Below are 19,700 nucleotides of genomic sequence, written 5' to 3' on the forward strand. Positions count from 1 at the left end.
CAGACTGAAGTTCAAAATATTTTGGGTTACCTAAGAGTTTTTTTGATGAATACCCCCTTTATTCTCATTACTCTTGAGAGAGTATGTCAGCTAAATCTAATACCAGGAGCTCCTCCAGGAAACAAACTTGTTCTCAGGGACATTTAGGATGCAGTGGTATTTATTTGAGGACAACCCCTTATCCTCATCTTGCCCACAATTCCATCCAAGCATATTTTACAATATCAAGGCAGTTTAGCCAAGAACAGCTCATTACACCTGACCAGTTTTCTTTGGAGATTGTTGGACTATCTTGTTCATGGTGCCAATTGTTTCCTTCACCTCTGCTTCACCCTGCTGAAGAGAGAGGTGATCCAAACTCAGGGTTATTGGAATGGCCAAACACATGATACCCAACACTGGGCATTTTATCTGGGCAAAAGCTTATTAGTTGTGTATACTCACAGCCTGGGGAGCAGGACACTGCATCACGCAAGGTTACATGGAGATTGCACTTGGGAAGAGACTGAACAAGCAGTGGCTGTGGGAGCTGGGCTCTGTGTTAACAGAAGCGTTAAATAAATCCTGGCTCCTGTGGGAGGAATGGGAATAAATTCTTGAATTAGCAGGAACCTGATTTATCACTTAGAATAATAAGCTTCAATACACTTTTTTGTGAGAATAGAAAAACAAGTGAAATGATTCCAAGTTTATTCACACACCATGGAATGTCCCTTTAAACATGGCCCCTCCTACTACATTATAAAAACTGAACAGTGCAGTTGGGTTTCACTTTTGTACTTAGAGCATTGCCTTCGTGCTATTCAAAAATCTGCTGAAGGAAAAGTTTAAAAACCCATCTGTGCTTACTCTGAAGGGTGAGAGACAATGGATAGCAAACTTCATTGCATGCGACTAAATGATGGGCACTTCATTCCTACCTTGGGATTTGGAACTCTTCCATCTGAAGAGGTAAGAGGAGAGGACTTGGTGTGGAAGGTGAAAATGAAAATAGCACTAGAATGACTGATTGTCATTTAGGACTTGGCTCTCCTAAAACTCATTCTTCTGTGATTCTGAGAGACAGACTTGGTCTTGGTTTCACCAGGCTAGAGACAGTCCAATGATAAATTCAGAAGGAGACAGTCTTCCATCAGTGCAATGGGGTCTCATCGTATGGCCACCTTTTTCCTTCTGTTTCCATTTGTTTCAAAGAGATGAACCTCAGTATGTAGGGCACTTGCTTCCAGCTACCTGCCTTTAGATTGATTGCTATGAGGAGGTTCTCTGTGTATTTCTCCAATTCAGGAATCTTTCCTCCTACCAAGTACACATGCAATAGAGAAGATCCTTGAACTTGAAGTTGTGTGTAAACAGCTTTGGGCTGGGTAGCCTACTTGGTTCCAGGTTGAGTGAGTAGAGCCTCCTTCCTACTTCTCTCTCCACTGGTAAATTCACCCGAAGAGGAAATACAAGTTCATTTTAGGGGAAATGCTGCTTCAAATGGCGAGTCTTCAATTCCAGGTCCTTGTAAAAATACTTTTTATGTTGGAAGGAAATAGTTAGAGTGTTCCTTTCATGTAAGAATGGGCAAAGTGGACAGGCCACTAGATGGGAAGCCACAATATTTACATTCCAAAGTTTTCTTCTCTTATTTACTCTTGACTGTGTAACACAGTAAATTTACTCAGATTATCGATCCCATTTTCTTATCTCTAGATATGTGCAGGAATTTTTAACACACATTTTGAAGAACAGGGGACAGGACTTCATTTCTTAGTCATGCAATGGAGGATGAATAAGATGGAAAGATTACGGATAAGACAGAAGCCTCAGTAAACCTTGTAAACCTCCATGCACTGAATGCCTAAGGAAAAATACAAGGTGGACCAACAGAGGCTGTTGGGCCACAATACCTAATTTCTTTTAATCATTTTGGAAAACAGACAGCTTCTGATGTACTTAACAGCAAAGGCAGAAAAATATTTGCTTTTTATGTAAACTTATATCCTCAGAATAAACATTTTTTTTTTTGCATGGGCAGGCTCAAGGAATTGAACCCATGTTTGGCATGGCAGGTGAGAATTCTGCCACTGATCCACCATTCAGAACTTACATTTTTACTCCTGATATATAGTCCTTTCATGTGGCCAGAGTGAGTGTGCGGAAAAGAATTAACTAGCAGATATCTATCCTTAGAAGTGGCTGCATACAATTTTCATGTTAGCTGTGGTAATAGCTAGAGTTCTATAGAGAAACAGAATCAGCAGGAGATATCTGTAAATATAAAATTTATAGTGGTGTCTCACATAACCATGGTGACATAGAGTCATAGAACTCCAATGAAGGTCCTCAATGAACTCTCAGGGGAGGAAGGCTGGGCAACCTGGGGATTGTAAGAATCTAAGATCTAGAGGGTATGCCATGAGCTGGCAGCTCCAATGAAGGTTCTCAATGAACTCTCAGGAGAGGCTGACTGGCTGAAGTATGAAGTGTGATTGTCTCTTCTGAATCCACCTTAAAACCTTCTGGTGATAAGATTAAGCGTCACTCATTGCAGAAGACACTCCCCTTAGCTGATTGCAAACAAGGACATGGAGTTCATGAAATATTTAAGTTCTTGAAAGTTCCTCATAGTGACAGGCCAGAGCTTGTGTGAACAGATAACTGAGCACCACCACCTGGCCAAGTTGAGACATGAACCGGATCATGACAGTCTTCCCTTTGTCAATGTGGCAGCTATATACTTCACCTTAAACCTTACTTAATCTCTAAATAGAAAACAGCAACAGACACTTTTTTCCCCTTGTCTAATAGTACTCAACCGTCCCATGTACAACTGGAAATGCATTAAATCTCTCCAGAATAAGGTGCAAGTCCTTGGGTAATGTACACTCTTAAACTTGATATCTTACAACTTAAATATTATATCATGAACAAAACAGTTTATGTCATATATAAAGGGAATAAAATAAAGAGGAAAACAAAGCATTCGATTTATGCATAAAAATAGATACTAATTACAAAGCAAGGAAGAAATATTCATACCATTAGAGTCCTCATTTCTGTAACTGATCATTGTTTGTAGTTCATGTTTATCACTACTTTCTTCCACTACACATTCTATATTCCCTTTATCCTCCACAAGCACTTCAGCTGGCTGTGGTTCTTTGGATGGTGGGGTGACCCAAACCATCATTCCTGAAGTTTCAGATTCGTTGTTAAACCTACCTGGATTGGTTTGTTGCAGTTTTCACTGATTTTAATCACAGGGCACAGTAGTATGATGAGACTCCTATATTCCAGGAAAACTCTTCTTTACCTACATTATGTAGTTGCAGTCTTCTTTACCCTGATAGTCAGGGTCAATCACCCAAGCCAGTAAAACAATCCCCTTCCTGGCTTGTTTATCCAGGGGCATGAGTAACCCAATGTGACCAGATGGCAGACTGAGATTTCAGTTCAATGGAATCATTGTTTCTCTGGTGGAAGCACTCTCCCTTCAGAACTAAAACCTATGGCTCAGCAGAGCTCAAAGCTGCAGAGACAGGAGGCAAAAATTTTCCCAGTGGATCACTAAGGGTAATAGTGAGAGGTGTCACTCCCACTTCCACCCCTATGTTCCTGGATCCATGGATTCTGGCTATGGGGAAACAACGTCATACAGTTGGTGCTGATTCAGTGCATATACAACCTCCTGTAGAGCACCACCCAGCCCTGCAAGGTATTGCCACCTACTTGGCACAGGAATTGACTTTTCAGAAGGTCATTCCACTGTTCTATCAATCCAGCTTCATTTGGATGATGGGGAACATGGTAAGACCAGAGAATTACATGAGCATGTTCACATTCCCACACTTCATTTGTTGTGAAGTGGATTCCTTGATCAGAAGCAATGCTGTGCGGAATACCATGATGATGGATAAGGCATTTAAGTCCATTGGGAAAGCAAACACATATCCAGAGTATGTGTCAATTCCAGTTAAAACAAATCATTGCCCCTTCATCTATGCAAGTGTTTCAATGTAATTAGCCTACCCTCGTGTAGCTGGCTGATCACCTAGGGGAATGGTGCCATATTGGGGTCTGAGTGTGGGTTTTTACTGCTGGCAGATTGGGCACTCAACAGTGGCTGTAGCCACATCAACCTTGGTGAGTGGACATCCAAGTTGCTGAGCCCATGCAAAACCTCCATCCTTACTACCATGGCTATTGTTTTCATGAGTCCATTGGGCAATGACAGGAGTTGCTGGGAAAAGTGGTTGACTCTTTTATCCACAGAACAAGCCATCTTATCTACTTGATTATTAAAACCTTCCTCTGCTGAAGTCACACTCTGGTGCGCATTCACATGGGACACAAATATCTTCATGTTTTAGCCCACACAGAAAGGTCTATCACATATCTGTTCTCATGATCTCTTTGTCACCAATTGTCCAATCATGCACTTTCCAAGTCCCTAACCATGCAGCCAAATCATTAGCAACATCCCATGAGTCAGTATACAAATGCAACTCTGGCCAGTTTTCCTTCTAAGCAAAATAAAAACAGGTGTAGTGCTTGAAGTTCTGCTCACTGGGAGGATTTTTCCTCACCAATGTCTTTCAGGGATATCCCAGAAATGGGTTGTAGTGCCATAGCTGTCCACTTTTGGGTGGTACCTGAATATCTTGAAGAATCATCTGTAAACCAGGCCTGAGTTTTCTCAGTAAATTCATTGAAAGGAACTCCTCAAGAGGCCATAGTCCTGGTCTAGGAAAGAGAAGGCTTTCCTAGAGTGTAGACCATGGGCGTTTGGGCCACTTCCTAATGTAAGTTACTTGTGCCTTCAGAATCTGTTCTATCCCTAACACATATGTACTATTTTCATTTTGTGATGGAGTGCTGCTGCACATGCCAAACTTAATGGCTTGGTGGGTCAGACAACACTGAGCTCATGATTGGCAACTCAGGTCTCATTGTAACTTGGTGGCCCATGGTTAAGTGTTCAGTCTCTACTAAGGCCCAGTATCAGGCCAAAAGCTGTTTCTCAAAAGTAGAGTAGTTATCTGCAGCAGATCATTAGGATTTGCTCCAAAATCCTAAGAGTCTGCATTGTGGTTCTTCTACAGGGGCCTACCAGAACCCCAGACAGCATTTTTATTTGCCACTGACATTTCCAGAATCATTGGATCTGCCAAAGCATATGGCCCAAGTGGCAGAGCAGCTTGTACATCAGCCTGAACCTGTCACAGAGCCTCCTCTTGTTCAGGTCTCCACTCAAAATTAGTTGCTTTTCTGGTCACTCAACAAATGGGCTGGAGTAGCAGACCCAAATGAGAAATATGTTGTCACCAAAATCCAAAGAGACCAACTAGGTATTGTCCCTTGTTATTGGTCCTAGGAGTGACCAGATGCAGCAACTTATCCTTCACCTTAAAAGGAATATCTAGACATACCTTACATCACTGGACATCTAGAAATTTTTGTTGTATTTATCTCTGATCATCTGATGCATGAATGACTTATCAATAAGTCTAGAGTAGTTGTGACTTCTTGCTCACTAGGTCCAATCAACTTGTTATCACAAATGTGATGGACCAGTGTGATGTCTTGTGGAAGGGAGAAATGATCAAGTTCCTTGTGGACAAGATTATCATATAGGGCTGGAGAATTGATATACCACTGAGGTAGGACAGTGAAAGTATATTGCTGACCTTGTCAGCTGAAAGTAAACTGTTTCTAATCGTTCTTACTAAAAGCTATTGAGAGAAAAGCACTTGCCAGACCAACAGCTGCATACTAGGTACCACGGGATGTATTAATTTGCAAAGCAATGATACCACATCTGGAACAGCAGCTGCAATTGGAGCCACCCCCAGGGTGAGTTTACAATAATCCATTGTCATCCTCCTAGACCCATCTGTTTTCTGCACAGGCCAAATACAGGAGCTGAATGGGGATATGCATCCTTCAAGTCCTTAAGAGTGGCACTAATCTCTGAAATTCCTCCAGGAATCCAGTATAGTTTTTGGTTTACTATTTTACTAAGTAGGGGCAGTTCTAGTGGCTTCCACTAAGCATTTCCTACCATAACAGCCTTCACTCCATGAGTCAGAGAGCCAATGTGAGGATTCTGCCAGTTTCTCAGTATGTCCATTCCAATTATGCATTCTGGTACTGTGGAAATAATGACAGAATGGGTCCAGGAGCCCAATGGATCCACCTGAGATGGACCTAAGCTAAAACCCCATTGATCACCTGACCTCCATAAGCCCCTACCCTGACTGGTAGACCAGGGTGATGTTTGGGGTCCCCTGGAATTAATGTTACTACTGAAACAGTGTCTAGTAATTCCTGAAATATCTGATCATTTCCTTTTCTCCAATGCACAGTTACCCTGGTAAATTTCATATTTCTCCTTGTGGAAGGCTGGGAGGAAGATTAACAGTATAAATTGTGGCAGTGTAACAGGGTCCTTCCCCAAAGGGACCTGGCCTTCTGGCCTTCCCCTCATTCAAGGAGCTCTGGGTCTGTAAACTGTCTCAAGTCTGGAAATTGATTAAGGGACCATGACTTTCTGTTTTTGTAATTCAAGTTAGATCTTTTTCACTTGACCTAGAACTCTTCTGTTTATACAGCTCAAACAAGAATTTTGTAGACTGCCCATCTATTGCACTTCTAGGTACCCATGATCTAGAAGCCAATGACACAAGTCTCTGAGTCAGATTATTTTTACTCCTGCCTTGAATATGCTGTCCACTATGATAGCCATGGCTACCTTGTCTTTGGGAATTATGTGCTGCCTCCTGGCTTCTGCTAGCTCAGGATTGAATCATCTACATTGAGTTTAAGGATGCCAGCTCAGTGATAGCAGTTCCTACAGTATTATCTGACCTGCAGAGAAGGGTGACTACAGTGCTCTTCAGGGATGATGGAGCTAGTCTCACAAATTTATTTCTCACAGTTATGGTAAAAGGTGCAGCCTCTGGACATTTCTGGGGTGTATGAGCAGGCTTTGTATGATAAACCCACTCTAATATTTCAATTTCTCTAAGCCTCTGGATTCTCTCATGTACGTTACACCAGAGCAATTCTGGCATTTCAACCTCAGGTAATATCAGCCATGTTTTGATCCATGTTTCAACCAACCATCCAAACAAACTGTTTATGTCTTTTCTAACCCCTCAAATTATAACATTGAATGCAAAACCTCTACTTAGTGGGCCCATATCAATACATTCAGCCTGATTCAGCTATATATTTCTCCCACCATTATCCCACACCCTTAAAACCCATTGCCACACATATTCCCCTGATTCTGTCTATAAAATTTGAAAACTCGTACAGTTCTTTTGGAGTATAGTGTACCTCCACATGTGTGAAACTATGTGACTCACCTTTTGGGACCTGTTAGGAATTCAGTTTAATTATACATCTGGAAGAAAAGAAAGGTGGTGAGGATCAGGCATGAAAATAATTAGAAGTGTCTTCCAAGCCAATTACTTCAGGGCATTTGTTTGCAGTTTCATCTGGTGAAACAGGATTAATCACTCCAGACAGAGGAGCAAGGGTTGTTTCTCCCTGGGGGGTGGGGGTGGGGTAATTATGTGCTTCACAGGCTGTTAAGCATTAATCCCTTCAGGTGGAGGTTCCCTGGTGGGCTTCTCAGGACCAACTGTAGGTCTGGAAGCCTTTCCTCAGGGCAGACTGTTGCAGGATTATCTAGAAAAGGCTCAGCACAATCTAGATTTTCAATGTCTCCTCAACCATCATTATCAATCCATATGTCACCATCCCTCCTTTCTTTTTAGTGTCCACTATTTTATTTTTTTCCACTTAAAAAAATTTTTTTAAATACAAAAAACCCCAAATAAATGCAAACATTCCTATTTTGATCATTCCGTTCTACATTTATAATCAGTAACTCACAATATCATCACATAGCTGCATATTCATCATCATGATCATTTCTTGGAACATTTGCATCTATCTATTCAGAAAAAGAAATAAAAGAAAAACAGAAAAGAAATTATACATACCATATCCCTTACCCCTCCTTTTCACTGATCACTAGCATTTGAAACTAAATTTATTTTAACATTTGTTCCCCATATTATTTAGTTTTATTCCATATGTTCTACTTGTCTGTTGATAAGGTAGATAAAAGGAGCATCAGACACAAGGTTTTCACGATCACACAGTCACATTGTGAATGCTATATCATTATACAATCATCTTCAAGAAACGTGGCTACTGGAGTGTTGATAGTGAGGTGCAATTTCAACTCTATAGCCAAGTTCATTATGCCCAAGATATGATAAGGCAATTAGGGATGAAGAATATGAATAAAAGAACTCTTGGAATTCCAAATCATTGAATAATAAACCAAATCAGAATAACCTAACTGTCCTTTCAGACAGTGAGGTCATCCAGCTATCAAATGGATCAGAGGTCATCACTTTGTCTGATGAAGATAGTATTTATAGTTATAAAAGAAAGAGTATTAGAGTCCATGAACAAGAAAAGGCCTGAGGTCCTTCTGCTTCTCTCCATTCTGAGTTGGCTGATAAGAAATGTAAGGGGGGCATTGAGAAACCTAAACCTGAAGAGAAATCAGGTATGCTCCAAGAGGTCATGATTATAGAGGTCAGTTCTAGTGAAGAGAAAGAACCCACCATTTCAGAAAGTGACCATGTGGAAAGCTGGATATTTCTGGGATGTGTAGCAGATATGAAGATGATGATATCCTTTTCAACTTTGTGGGATGTGAAAACTCTTTTGATGAATGAGAAGATGGTGTAAACTGCTTTATCAGTGGAAAGATCTTGAGGCCCATAGGTAATAATAGATCATTTTGAAGATGGACCCACCATTACAGTTCAGACAGCAAAAATGTTACCTATAGAAATTGTAACAAATGTGGCTATTTGTCAAAAACCCACCCCTTTCCACAAAGAGCCCATCCCTGCTGTCTCTTATCCAATAAAGGACACCTCCAGTATACCTGCCTAGCCTGCTTTTGGTTAGACTGTTCTTTGCCTATGTCTTTCACTCACAGATGTGTTCAAAGACCTTCCTGAAGAAAACATTGTGACCGATGTGAATATGATAGTGCACTCTGCTGATGCTTGCCCAGAAATCTGGAGGCAGTATCACCTAATGACCAAACTTAGACCACCCAAAGAGCTGAAAACCCCCTCTGGACAATCAGCTTCAGTGTATCACTACAACTGTACATAAAAATGCCATTATGGGCCTGAATGCACAGGAAGACAAATGTTTAATCAAACATTTCCAACATCTCCATTCATCTACTATGATGACAAATATGAAATTCAGGAGAGAGAACATAGAATAAAATGAACAATAAAAGAACTCCAGAAAATTGAGGATTTTCTGAGGAAGTTCAAGAGACCTCTTATGGAAGCAGCAGATAAGAGACCCCACCATGACATGAGAAAGAGTTATGCCTCATGGAGGAACAACAGGTGGCTTCAAGAAAAGAAAGAACCCTCAAATAAACAATGAACAGGAACAATAGAGATTGTGGGAAGCACTGGAAATCTGATAGGTATCATGAGGTGGATGAAGACTTCCATAGAGGCCCAAAACTCTACTCTTCTACTGGCAATAAAATCCAGAAACCTCACAAGTCCCCTCACTATTCATACAACCACAAACAAAGAGAAAAAAATTTTTCCAAAGAGAGCAAGCAGGTCAAACACAAGAAAAAGAAGAGACACTTGGAAGATGATGGCAATGATCCTTTACTTTAGTGTTAATTTCCTATTCGCAGAAAGATAAGCTCAGAGTTTCCATGTTCTAGTGTGTCATTTTTACTCACAGTCCTAGGGATAGAAAGAATTAATTTTTTCAAGAAAACTTTTTTAAGCAATGTGAAACAAAAGCTAATCAAATGTAATTACTCTGTAATGTGAATATGAAATTAACACTAAAATGAAACATTCATTAATACTTTTCAAGAAGTATTACTTTTTATTTTAATTTTGAAAGGACAACAACTATAAATCTAAGTCTGACTTTTCTTGTTTCTGAAGTTGGTACCAGAATCTTCCCTGGATCAGAGCATCAAAGTCTGGCTGTCAGGTGAAGTTGATTTCACTGAAAGCCTGACATGGCAGGGAGTTGAGCTATAATAAAATACAAATGAGGAGCTATCTAATAGAAATGTTGCAAGACAAAATTCCTGAAACAAATATAAAAGATTTGTCAAAAATTTGAATGTACTCAGTGAAATCAGTTTTTACCACTTTGCAGTCATGCCTCAAGAAGACTCCTACTCAAATACATAGAAATGAATATTCCTGCCTTAAAATTTTTTTGAATTCCCACAAAGATATTCAGAAATTTTTGTACTCATGCACCTTTGTACTTGTCAAAGTCTACTATTAGACTAATAAAAATAAAATTTCTGAAAGAGAAAAAATAAAATAAAGAAATTTGAAACTGGAGGAATCATGTATATCCAATGCACCTCCATGGAGGAGGACTTTTGGACTTCTGTGCCTGGCTCCTGTGTACTTTGCCACATACACCATTTCCCTTTGCTCATTTTACTTTGCATGCCTTCACTATGATAAATATTAGCTGTGAGGACTCCTGTATTTACAATCCTCTGAGAGCTTCTAATGAAACAAGAAACCTGTGGTTGGTCTTGGTGTGTTCTGTGCCAATGAACAATCTTCCAGATTTCCTGAACTGAAGGTGTTCCTGGGATGTACGGCTTTCCAAATTAAGCCTGGGAAAGTCCCAGGCAAACTGGGACAAATCGTTCACACTACATGGAGAACTAACACAAGATTTGAGAGTATGATAGATTCTAATGAACATCACTGTTTAGGCTTGACTACATTTCATTCAAATGGTCTCCAACCTACCTCTGTTGGTCCTCTAGGATCCTAGGAGCCGAGTAGAGGTGGCCAGCAAGATAGCTATTGATGCTGGATTTCGCCATATTGATGCTGCCTATGCCTACCAAAATGAAGAGGAGGTTGGACGAGCCATTCGAAGTAAGATAGCAGATGGCACAGTGAAGAGAGAAGACATATTCTACACTACAAAGGTGTGGTGTGTGTGTATATGTTGTGCATAGGTGTGTATGAGCACATTTGTGAAATGTGACTGCATGTGGAAATGGAATACTGTGATTGGTGGAGAAACTTTTTTATGAATTGTTGCAAAAATTTTGTTCACGCACATATGATGAGTTTGCAATCATTGCTATGTTCACATTTTGTGGCTTTAATTTAAGGTACAATGACTTTACTTTTATGATTCTCAGCCCAAAGCAGTAAATTCTAGCATGAAGTATAAAATCAGATGGATCTGTGATCGTATGATGGCTTTCTTTGTCATCTGTGTGATCTGGTCAACTTTTTAACATTCTGAATCTTCATTGTCTCCTCTGCCAACAAAGAATACAATGTAAGAGAGCTCTTTGAGTATTAAAAAGTACTGGCAAAATTTCTTGAACTGTCTCCACACATATCATCATGAAAACTATTTTTTCCATCAGTTATGTATGCAAAGAAGCTATGAGAATAAAACTACATAAATTGCCAGAAAATTATTTGTAAACTCTGCACAGTAGTATTCAGATGATGGACTTAAGTATTAGTTGATAATGATTTTTACCTCTGGTGTCACAACCTTTTATAATTCATTAAATATACTGGAAACATACTCAAAAAATAAGTTTCCATTAAATAAATGATCAGCTGTAAAGGGAACCCAAGCAAAAGGAAACTTTTTCCCTGAAGTGATCAAGTGCTCAGGTATTAGAAAACTGTATAAATATTTCTTAAAATAGCAAATCCATGAGTTAAGATCAAAATCCTTGAAAAATACATGTGGAAAAATTTGTATCTGGTATCTTAATGGAATTCTCCCAGCATGACTAATATTCAGTGTTCTTCACATACGATGTACCAAAATTTCCACACTTTAATCTGTTTTTATTTGGCAATGATTCCATCTCTTTCATGATTCTTTGCTCATTTCAAAACTTTATACACTATTCTTACAGTGTAAATATCCAAAGCAAAAAGTAGTAAGACTCTGAATAAAACCTAAAGATTAAGTCTATTTTTAGTGATTACAGTTAAAGTTTGATGACCCAAATTTGCTTAAATTCAATAATAATGGCAAATAAATTTTTATTGTAAATCTGCTAAAATACTCAGACTCCATCTATTATTTGTCTCCTGATTTCATCCACAAATTCACCTAAATATCAATGCAACGTGTTTCACCTCTATAGCTTTGGGCCACTTTCCTTCGACCAGAGTTGGTGCAAACATCCTTGGAAAGATCACTGAAAAAACTTCAGCTGGACTATGTGGACCTCTACATTATCCATTTTCCAATAGCTCTGAAGGTTAGTAATATGCATGATCAAACCAATTTCACTTCCTCTAGCAGCATGACCCTCATCTTGCATGGATGGCTGAATTATGGTTTTTTCGGAAGATGTGGGTTTTATGAACCTGGAGGGGAATACTAAATTAAAATTCATGGCTCCTTTTTTTTTTAACTCTTTAAAATAGTGAAATATAAAATATATACAAAAAAGCAATAAATTTCCAAGTACATTTTAACAGATAATTGTAGAACAGATTTAAAAGTTTGGTATGAGTTACAGTTCCACAATTTTTCATTTTTTCCTCTAGCTGTTCCAGGACACTGGAGAAAAAAACAAATATCAGTATAATGATCCAGCAGTATAATCATTTATTAAATTCTATCTTCTCTGTTATACTCCTCCTTCTCTTTCTATATATACAAAAAGCAGTAAATTTCAAAGTACATTACAACAATTAGTTGTAGAACAGATTTCAGAGTTTAGTATGGGTTTCAATTCCACAAGTTTAGATTTTACTTCTAGCTACTCTTGGGTACTGGAGACTAAAAAGAATATCAGTCTAGTGATTCAGGAATCATACTCATATGTTAAACCCTACCTTCTCTTTATAACTCCACCATCACCTTTGATCTTTCTCCCACTGTTTAGGGATTTTGCGCTATCCCTATTCTAAATTTTTCATGTGGAAGGGGTTGTTGATAATGTGGTATAGGGTGATGGAATTAGTTGACATTCTGAAGAGGCTAGCCCCTTTGCATTTCAGAACTTATCTGGCCCTGGGATCAATCTGGAGGAAAGTTATCCTAGTGCATTAAACCTTTGTAGAATCTTATATAATGCCCTAGGTTTTCTTTAGGATTGACAGGAATGATTTTGGTTGGGATTTGGCAAGTTATGATAGGTAGTAATGTCTAACTGAGGCTTGTATAAGCCGGACGCCCAGAGTAGGTTCTCGACTGTATTTGAACTCCGTCAGTCACTGATAACTTATTTGTCACACTTCTTTCCCCATTTTTTTCAGCATGGAATTGCTGATCCCACAGGGCCAGGGACAGGCTCATCCCTGGGAGTCATCTCCCATACCACCAGGGAGACTTTCATCCCTGGATGGCATGCCCCATGTTGGGGGTAAGGAAATGCTTTCACTTGCAGAGTTGGGCTTAGAGAGAGATCATATCTGAGCAACAAGCATGTCCTTTAGAAGTAACTCTTAGGCATACCTATAGGTAGGCTAAGCTTCTCCACTACATATGTAAGTTTCAAAAGTGCAAGCCTTAAGATCAAGAGCTTGACCTATTGATTTGGATTTCCCTAATGTTTGATACAGTATATAGGGTTCCCCCCACAGTAAAATTTAATAGTTCCATATTTTTTCTCCCATCTCTCAATACTTTTTGATTATCAGCTTAATATACTCTGGAATGTATCCAGGCATCACATTATGCTATATATGATTAAAGGCCCTAATTCTTATTCTGGTCTCCCTGTGTTTGTATTGCTTAAATGATCATCCTGGCAGGTTGATTTAGATTATGTGCTGCAGAAAATCTAGGTTCTGGACAAAATAAACCTTTTTTCCCTTTGTCTCAAAGAGTAGGTGAAATCCTAAAATACAGACAATATCTCCCTTACCCCTGTATTCTGAAATACCTTAATCAAGATCTGGTCAGCTTCATTCTTAGCTCTAAATTCCTGGTTATATATATACTTAACAGCTCCTCAAAATCCAGAAATAACAATTACCACTCTGGACTTAATGTGAATGCTACAGGAGCTTATAATTTAGGCCCCAGTTTTCCTGTAAGTATTTTCTAAATGAGATCATACAATATTTGCTCTTTCCTTTTTGGCTTATTTTGCCTCACCAAAGGTCTCATATTACTCATTCACATCATTAACTGCCTCAAAACTTCAATCCTATTAGTAGCAGCACAATTTTTTATCATATGTATACACCATCATTCACCAATCTACTTCTCAGTGCATCTTTCAGCCATCTCCATCTGCTGGGACTCATGTATAATGTCCAAAATCAACAGTCAATGAACACTCTCAATTTTAGATAATTTCATTGCTCCCAAGAGAAAGATGACCAATAAACTCGTCCTCACCAAATAGAAAATCCGAACCTCCCCCAAACTCTTGTCCCTTCCCCCTTTATGTACCCTGGTATTGCTGCTGTACTGTTGACATTTTTCTGTTAAACATAGCCCATAGAATGCAATAGCTTTTTCCCACTGTTCTAGTTTGCTAGCTGCCAGAATGCAACATACCAGAAACAGAATGGCCTTTAGAAAGGGGAATTTAGTAACTTACTAGTTTATAGTTCTAAGGCCAAGAAAATGTCCCAGTTACAAGTTCATAGAAATGTCCAATCAACGGCATCCAGGGAAAGATACCTTGGTTCAAGAAGGTTGATAAAGTTCAGGGCTTCTCTCTCAAGTGAGAAGGCACATGGTGAACACAGTCACAGTTTGTCTCTCAGCTGGAAGGGCACATTGCAAGCAAGGCATCATCTGCTAGCTTTCTCTCCTGGCTTCCTGTTTCATGAAGCATCCCAGGAGGCATTTTTCTTCTTTATCTCCAAAGATTGCTAGCTTGTGGGCTGTCTGCTTCTTGTGGCTACATCGTCCTTCTCTGCACTCTCTGAATCTCTTTCATTGTCCAAAATGTTTCCTCTTTTATAGGACTCCAGAAACTTATCCAGACCCACCCAAATGGGTGGAGACACATCTCCCCTAATCCATTTTAACAACCACTCTTGATTAAATCACATAAGAAATGGCTGCCTTAGCAAAATGGGATTAGGATTAAAACATGGCTTTTCAAGGGTACATACATCCTTTCAAACCAGCATACCCAATATATCCCAAAATTGGGATTCATAACTTTGCAGTAGTTCATGCAAGAACTTATTTATATTTATAGTGTTAATTAATGGGACATGAGTCTATGCAAAGCCTTTTAATCATGTTCACCTTCAACATGGTTATAGACCCAACATGTTTATAGACCTACTCATAAAGTGCCTTCACTTCTACCTATAGTGGTGACAGAGGGCATCCTTGTCTCATTCCCAGTCTTAGGGGGAAAGCTTTCAGCCTCTCACATTGAGTACAATGCTAGCTATGCCTTTTTCATATATTTCTGTTATCAAACTGAGGATATTACCTTTCATTCCTACCTTTTAAAGTGTTTTTGTTAGAAAAGGATGTTGAATTTTGTCAAATGCTTTTTCACCATCAATCAGGATGATCATATGATTTTTCCTTTTCAATTTGTTAATGTGCTGTATTGCACTAACTGATTTTCTTATGTTGAATTATCTTTGCATTCCTGGAATAAACCCCACTTGGTCATGGTGTATAATTATTTTAATGTGCTGTTGGGTTCAATTTGCTAATATCTTGCTGAGAATTTTGGCATCTATATTCATTAAGTAGATTGGTCTGTAGTTTTTCTTTCTTGTAGCATCTTTACCTGGTTTTGGTATTAAACTGATGTTAACCTCATAAAATGAGTTAGGTAGTGGTCCTTTTTCCTCAATTTTTTTAAAACAGTTTGAGGATTGATGTTAGTTCTTCCTAGAGTGTTTGATGAAATTACCTTGTAAAGCCATCTGCCCCTGGGCTTTTCTTTTGTAGGAATATATTTGATGATTGATTGAATCTCTTTACTTGTAATTACTTTGTTGATATCTTCAATTTCTTGTTGAGTCAGTGTAGCTTGTTTGTGTGTTTACAAGAATTTGATTTCATCAAAGCTGACTGGTTTGTTGGCCTACATAGTATCCTCTTATGACTTTTTTATTTCTTCAGGGTCTGTGATATGACTACCCTCCCATTTCTGATTTTGTTTATTTGCATCCTCTCTCTTTTTTTCTGTGGCAGCCTTGTTAGCTGCCCATTGATTTCATTGATTTGAACCAACTTTTGGTTTTATTGATTCTTTCTATTGTTCTTTTGTTCTCCCATTTATTTAACTCTGCTTTAATCCTTGTTACTTCTCTTCTTCTATTTGCTTTTAGATTAGTTTGCTCAACTTTCTCAAATTCCTCTAGGTTACCAGTTAAGTCCTTGACTTTTATCTTTCTTCTTTTTTAATATAGGCAATTAGGGCAATAAATCTCTCTCTCAGCACAGCCTTTGCTGCATCCCATAAATTCTGATATATTGTATCCTCATTTTTTTATTTATCTCCAAAAAAACTACTGAGTTCTCTAGCAATTTCTTCTAGCTTCATTACATTGTGATCAGAGAAAGTGCTTTGAAGAATTTCAGTGTTTTTAAACTTATAAAGAACTGCTCTCTGCCCCAACTTATGATCTATCCTGGAGAATGTTCTATGAGCACTAGAGAAGAATGTATATCCTGGTGCTTTGTCGTGTAATAACCTATATATATTTGTTAGGTCTAAGTCATTGATCAACTTGTTTAAGTTCTCTATTTCCTTGTTGATCCTCTGTCTGGTTGTTCTATTTATAGTGGAGAAAAGTGCATTGAAATCTCCTATTATTATTGACACATAGAGCGCTCCCTCCAGTTTTGTCTGTCTCATGTTTAGAGCTTCTTGATTGGGAATATAGACATATGTGATTGTTATTTCTTCTTGCTTTTAGTTGCCTATTTTACTAACATATAGTGTCATTCTTTGTTTCTTATGATGTTTTTACATTCAAAGTCTATTTTGTCTGCTTTTAGCATAGGTACTCCTACATTCTTTTGGTTACAGCTTGTGTGGAACATCTTTTACATCCTTTCACTTTCATTCTGTTTGTGTCATTGTGTCTAAGATGAGTCTCTTGTAAGAAGCATATAGCTGGATTATCTTTCTTAATCCATTCTGCTAATCTGTATCTTTCAATTGGTAAGTGTAGTCTGTTAACATTCAAAATTATTACTGTAAAGGCAGTTCTTGAATCCACCATATTATGCTTTGAATTTTATTTGTCAAATCTATATATTATTGTCTTTCTTTCTATTTTTATTCTTTAATTTACTCTTACTGGTACTCTTCAATTCTGTGCCCTCCTGCAGACCTCCCTCTCCTGCACTTTTTTTTTCAGACAGCAGAATTTCCTTTAATATTTCTTGTACAGCTGCTCTCCTGTTTACATATTTCCTCAACCTTTGTTTCTCCATGAAAAATTAATCTTTCCCTCAGCTTTTTCTATCCTTCATTTTTTTTTTTTTTTGGCATGGGCAGGCTCTCCCTTAGTTTTGAAGGACAATTTAGCTGGGTACAGAATTCTTGGAACTCTCTTTAAGGATCTTAACTATATCATACCACTGCCTTCTCACCTGCATAGTGCAGTTGAGTAGTCAGAACACATTCTTATGTGATTTTCCTTGTATGTAGTAGATTCTTTGCCTCTTGCTAATTTCAACATTTTTCTGCTTTTCTTTAACATTTGACAGACTGATTAGTATGTGTCTTGGGGAATGCCTATTTGGATTTATTCTGTTTGGAGTTCATTGGGATTCTTTGATTTGCATATTTATGTCTTTTATAAATTTGAGAAGTTTTCCTCCATTATGTCCTCCGCTAATCTCCCTAGCCCTTTACTCTTCTCTTCTCTTTTTGGTACATCAATGTTCCTATAATTGTGCACTTTGTTTTGTCCATCCTTTCTCTTATATTCAATTCAAATTGTAATATCTTTTTTGCCATTTGTTCTATTGTGTGTTCAAAATCAATTGTGCTTCCCTCTAGTTCACTTAATCTTTCTTCTGCCTCTTCAATTCTGCTGTTGTGTGCCTCTAGTGTATTTTTGATTTGGTCTACAACATCATTACGATCTGTGATATCTGCTATTTTTCTATTTATGCTTTCAAATTCCTCTTTATGCTCTTCTAGTGTCTTCTTGATCTCTTTTATGTCATTAGCTACCCCACTGATTTTATTTAGTAGTTATATGAACATCTTTGATTAGTTGTTCAACAGTCTATGTCTTCTCTGTTGTTTTAATTTGGTCATTAGACTGAGCTCTATCTGTTTGGATCTTCAATGGTTAGTGATCTTTGGTTTTCCTCACAGCATACAAATATCTTTACAGGATTACATTGGGTGTTGATTTCCTTACGTAGTCAAAAGCTTTCTATCTATGGGATGGGTATGGAGTAAGACGTGGGGTGTGGGGAGGGGCACAACACTGAATTGACAGGTTGCAGCACAGGTATATGCATGGTTCATGTATGCTACGCTGGTGCCTGTGAACATTGGAAGCAGGTTGCAGGTTTGTGGAGGTGTGGTGCAGGAGCCATGTGGGTAAATTGCAGCTCAGTCATGCTTTGGAGTGCAGGAACAGGGTACAGCATGGGGAACACAAAGGTAGGGTGCGGTGGGAGGAAGATGGGGTGCTAAATAGATGTCCTGGTGCAGGTACATGGCAGTATGTGGGTGGATGCATTAAGTGTGTGAGTCATGGGTGTCAAGTGTGGGGTACAGGGAACAAAAGCTTGGGCACAGATGTACAGGTGGGGGGGGTAAGAGTGCACACTTGTGCAGGACAGAAGCTATATGGCACAGATGTGGATGAGAGCATCTGTCATGTATGGGAATAGGACACTTGGCCATGGGGTGAGGCAAATGTGTTCACATGTGTGGGGCAGGGGTCCATGCATGTATATATGGATGCCTGGCAGGGAGTATGTGGCTATACCCTGCATGGGTTGGGGGACAGGGCCCTGATTTGTGCATGTGTAGAGCTCAGAAGCAGTAGGGCAGAATTGTTCCTGTGTGGACTCAGGGTAGGTGTGGCCCAGGGCTCAGGTCAGCCTTTGCCCAGAGCTGAGGGTGTGTGACATGAGTTAGTGCATGAGCCTGCATGGAGTGACTGTGTGGGCTGGGTGCACGTGTGGCCTAGGTGTGAAGGTGAGCGCCTGCAACCAGAATGTGCAGGGAACTGCTTGCAGGGGACAGAAAAGGAGAGGTGGGGAGCAAGGGGCTGGACGCAGGTATATGGGTCTCAGGAGGGGCGTGACGAGACCATGTGCTTGCGCCGGAGAGATGGGTCTGATTGGGACAGGCTTGTGTGCGTGCACAGTTGGTAGGTGGGGTGATGAGGTGGGGGTTACAGTAGGGGTGCTTGCAGTGTGTTGGGGAAGCAGGTGACATGGTTCAGATGGGTGGGTGTGGTGGTAGTTGCAGTTTGTTGGGCAGGGGAAGGAAAGACAGCTTGTCTTTCTTTCTAGTCCCCGTCTCCTTGTCAGCACATTCCTGATGGCTCCGGGCCTCTGTCTGGAGGTGGACGCATCAGGCTGTTTGCACTAGTTGGCCAGTCTCCACTTCTTTGCATCTCAATTCTTCTATTTTTCTCAACCTGGACCTCCCTATGTTGTATAGAACACCCTCCCAG

The 19,700-nt window shown here is 39.3% G+C and overlaps 2 protein-coding genes, 1 long non-coding RNA gene and 1 pseudogene across 7 annotated transcripts in view; 3 read left to right on the forward strand and 1 right to left on the reverse strand.

Annotated features, from left to right (window-relative positions):
• The window catches only part of LOC143691274 (aldo-keto reductase family 1 member C23-like protein), a 460,654-nt gene that overhangs the window by 136,570 nt on the left and 304,384 nt on the right, over window positions 1-19,700 (forward strand). The gene's annotated exons all lie outside the window — the stretch shown is intronic.
• Window positions 156-3,666, reverse strand: LOC143691272 (uncharacterized). The gene is made up of 3 exons (XR_013179431.1): window positions 3,211-3,666; window positions 445-571; window positions 156-336 (listed from the first exon to the last, which is right to left on the reverse strand). It is a non-coding gene; the product is annotated as an uncharacterized LOC143691272 (long non-coding RNA).
• The window catches only part of LOC143691271 (aldo-keto reductase family 1 member C23-like protein), a 40,948-nt gene continuing 22,000 nt past the window's right edge, over window positions 753-19,700 (forward strand). The window contains exons 1-3 of one of the 2 annotated variants that reach the window (XM_077169525.1): window positions 753-951; window positions 10,877-11,044; window positions 12,242-12,358. In XM_077169525.1, coding sequence (XP_077025640.1) covers window positions 868-951; window positions 10,877-11,044; window positions 12,242-12,358 — 369 coding nt within the window. In that variant the 5' untranslated portion in view covers window positions 753-867. The remainder of the gene's footprint in view (window positions 952-10,876; window positions 11,045-12,241; window positions 12,359-19,700) is intronic. The other variant, XM_077169526.1, reaches the window with a different exon arrangement.
• On the forward strand, window positions 959-10,990 carry LOC143691270 (zinc finger CCHC domain-containing protein 7 pseudogene; annotated as a pseudogene). Its single transcript, XR_013179430.1, has 2 exons — window positions 959-10,789; window positions 10,877-10,990. The product of XR_013179430.1 is annotated as a zinc finger CCHC domain-containing protein 7 pseudogene (transcript).

The sequence above is a fragment of the Tamandua tetradactyla genome, chromosome 7, assembly GCF_023851605.1.
Source record: "Tamandua tetradactyla isolate mTamTet1 chromosome 7, mTamTet1.pri, whole genome shotgun sequence".
Classification (NCBI taxonomy): domain Eukaryota; kingdom Metazoa; phylum Chordata; class Mammalia; order Pilosa; family Myrmecophagidae; genus Tamandua; species Tamandua tetradactyla.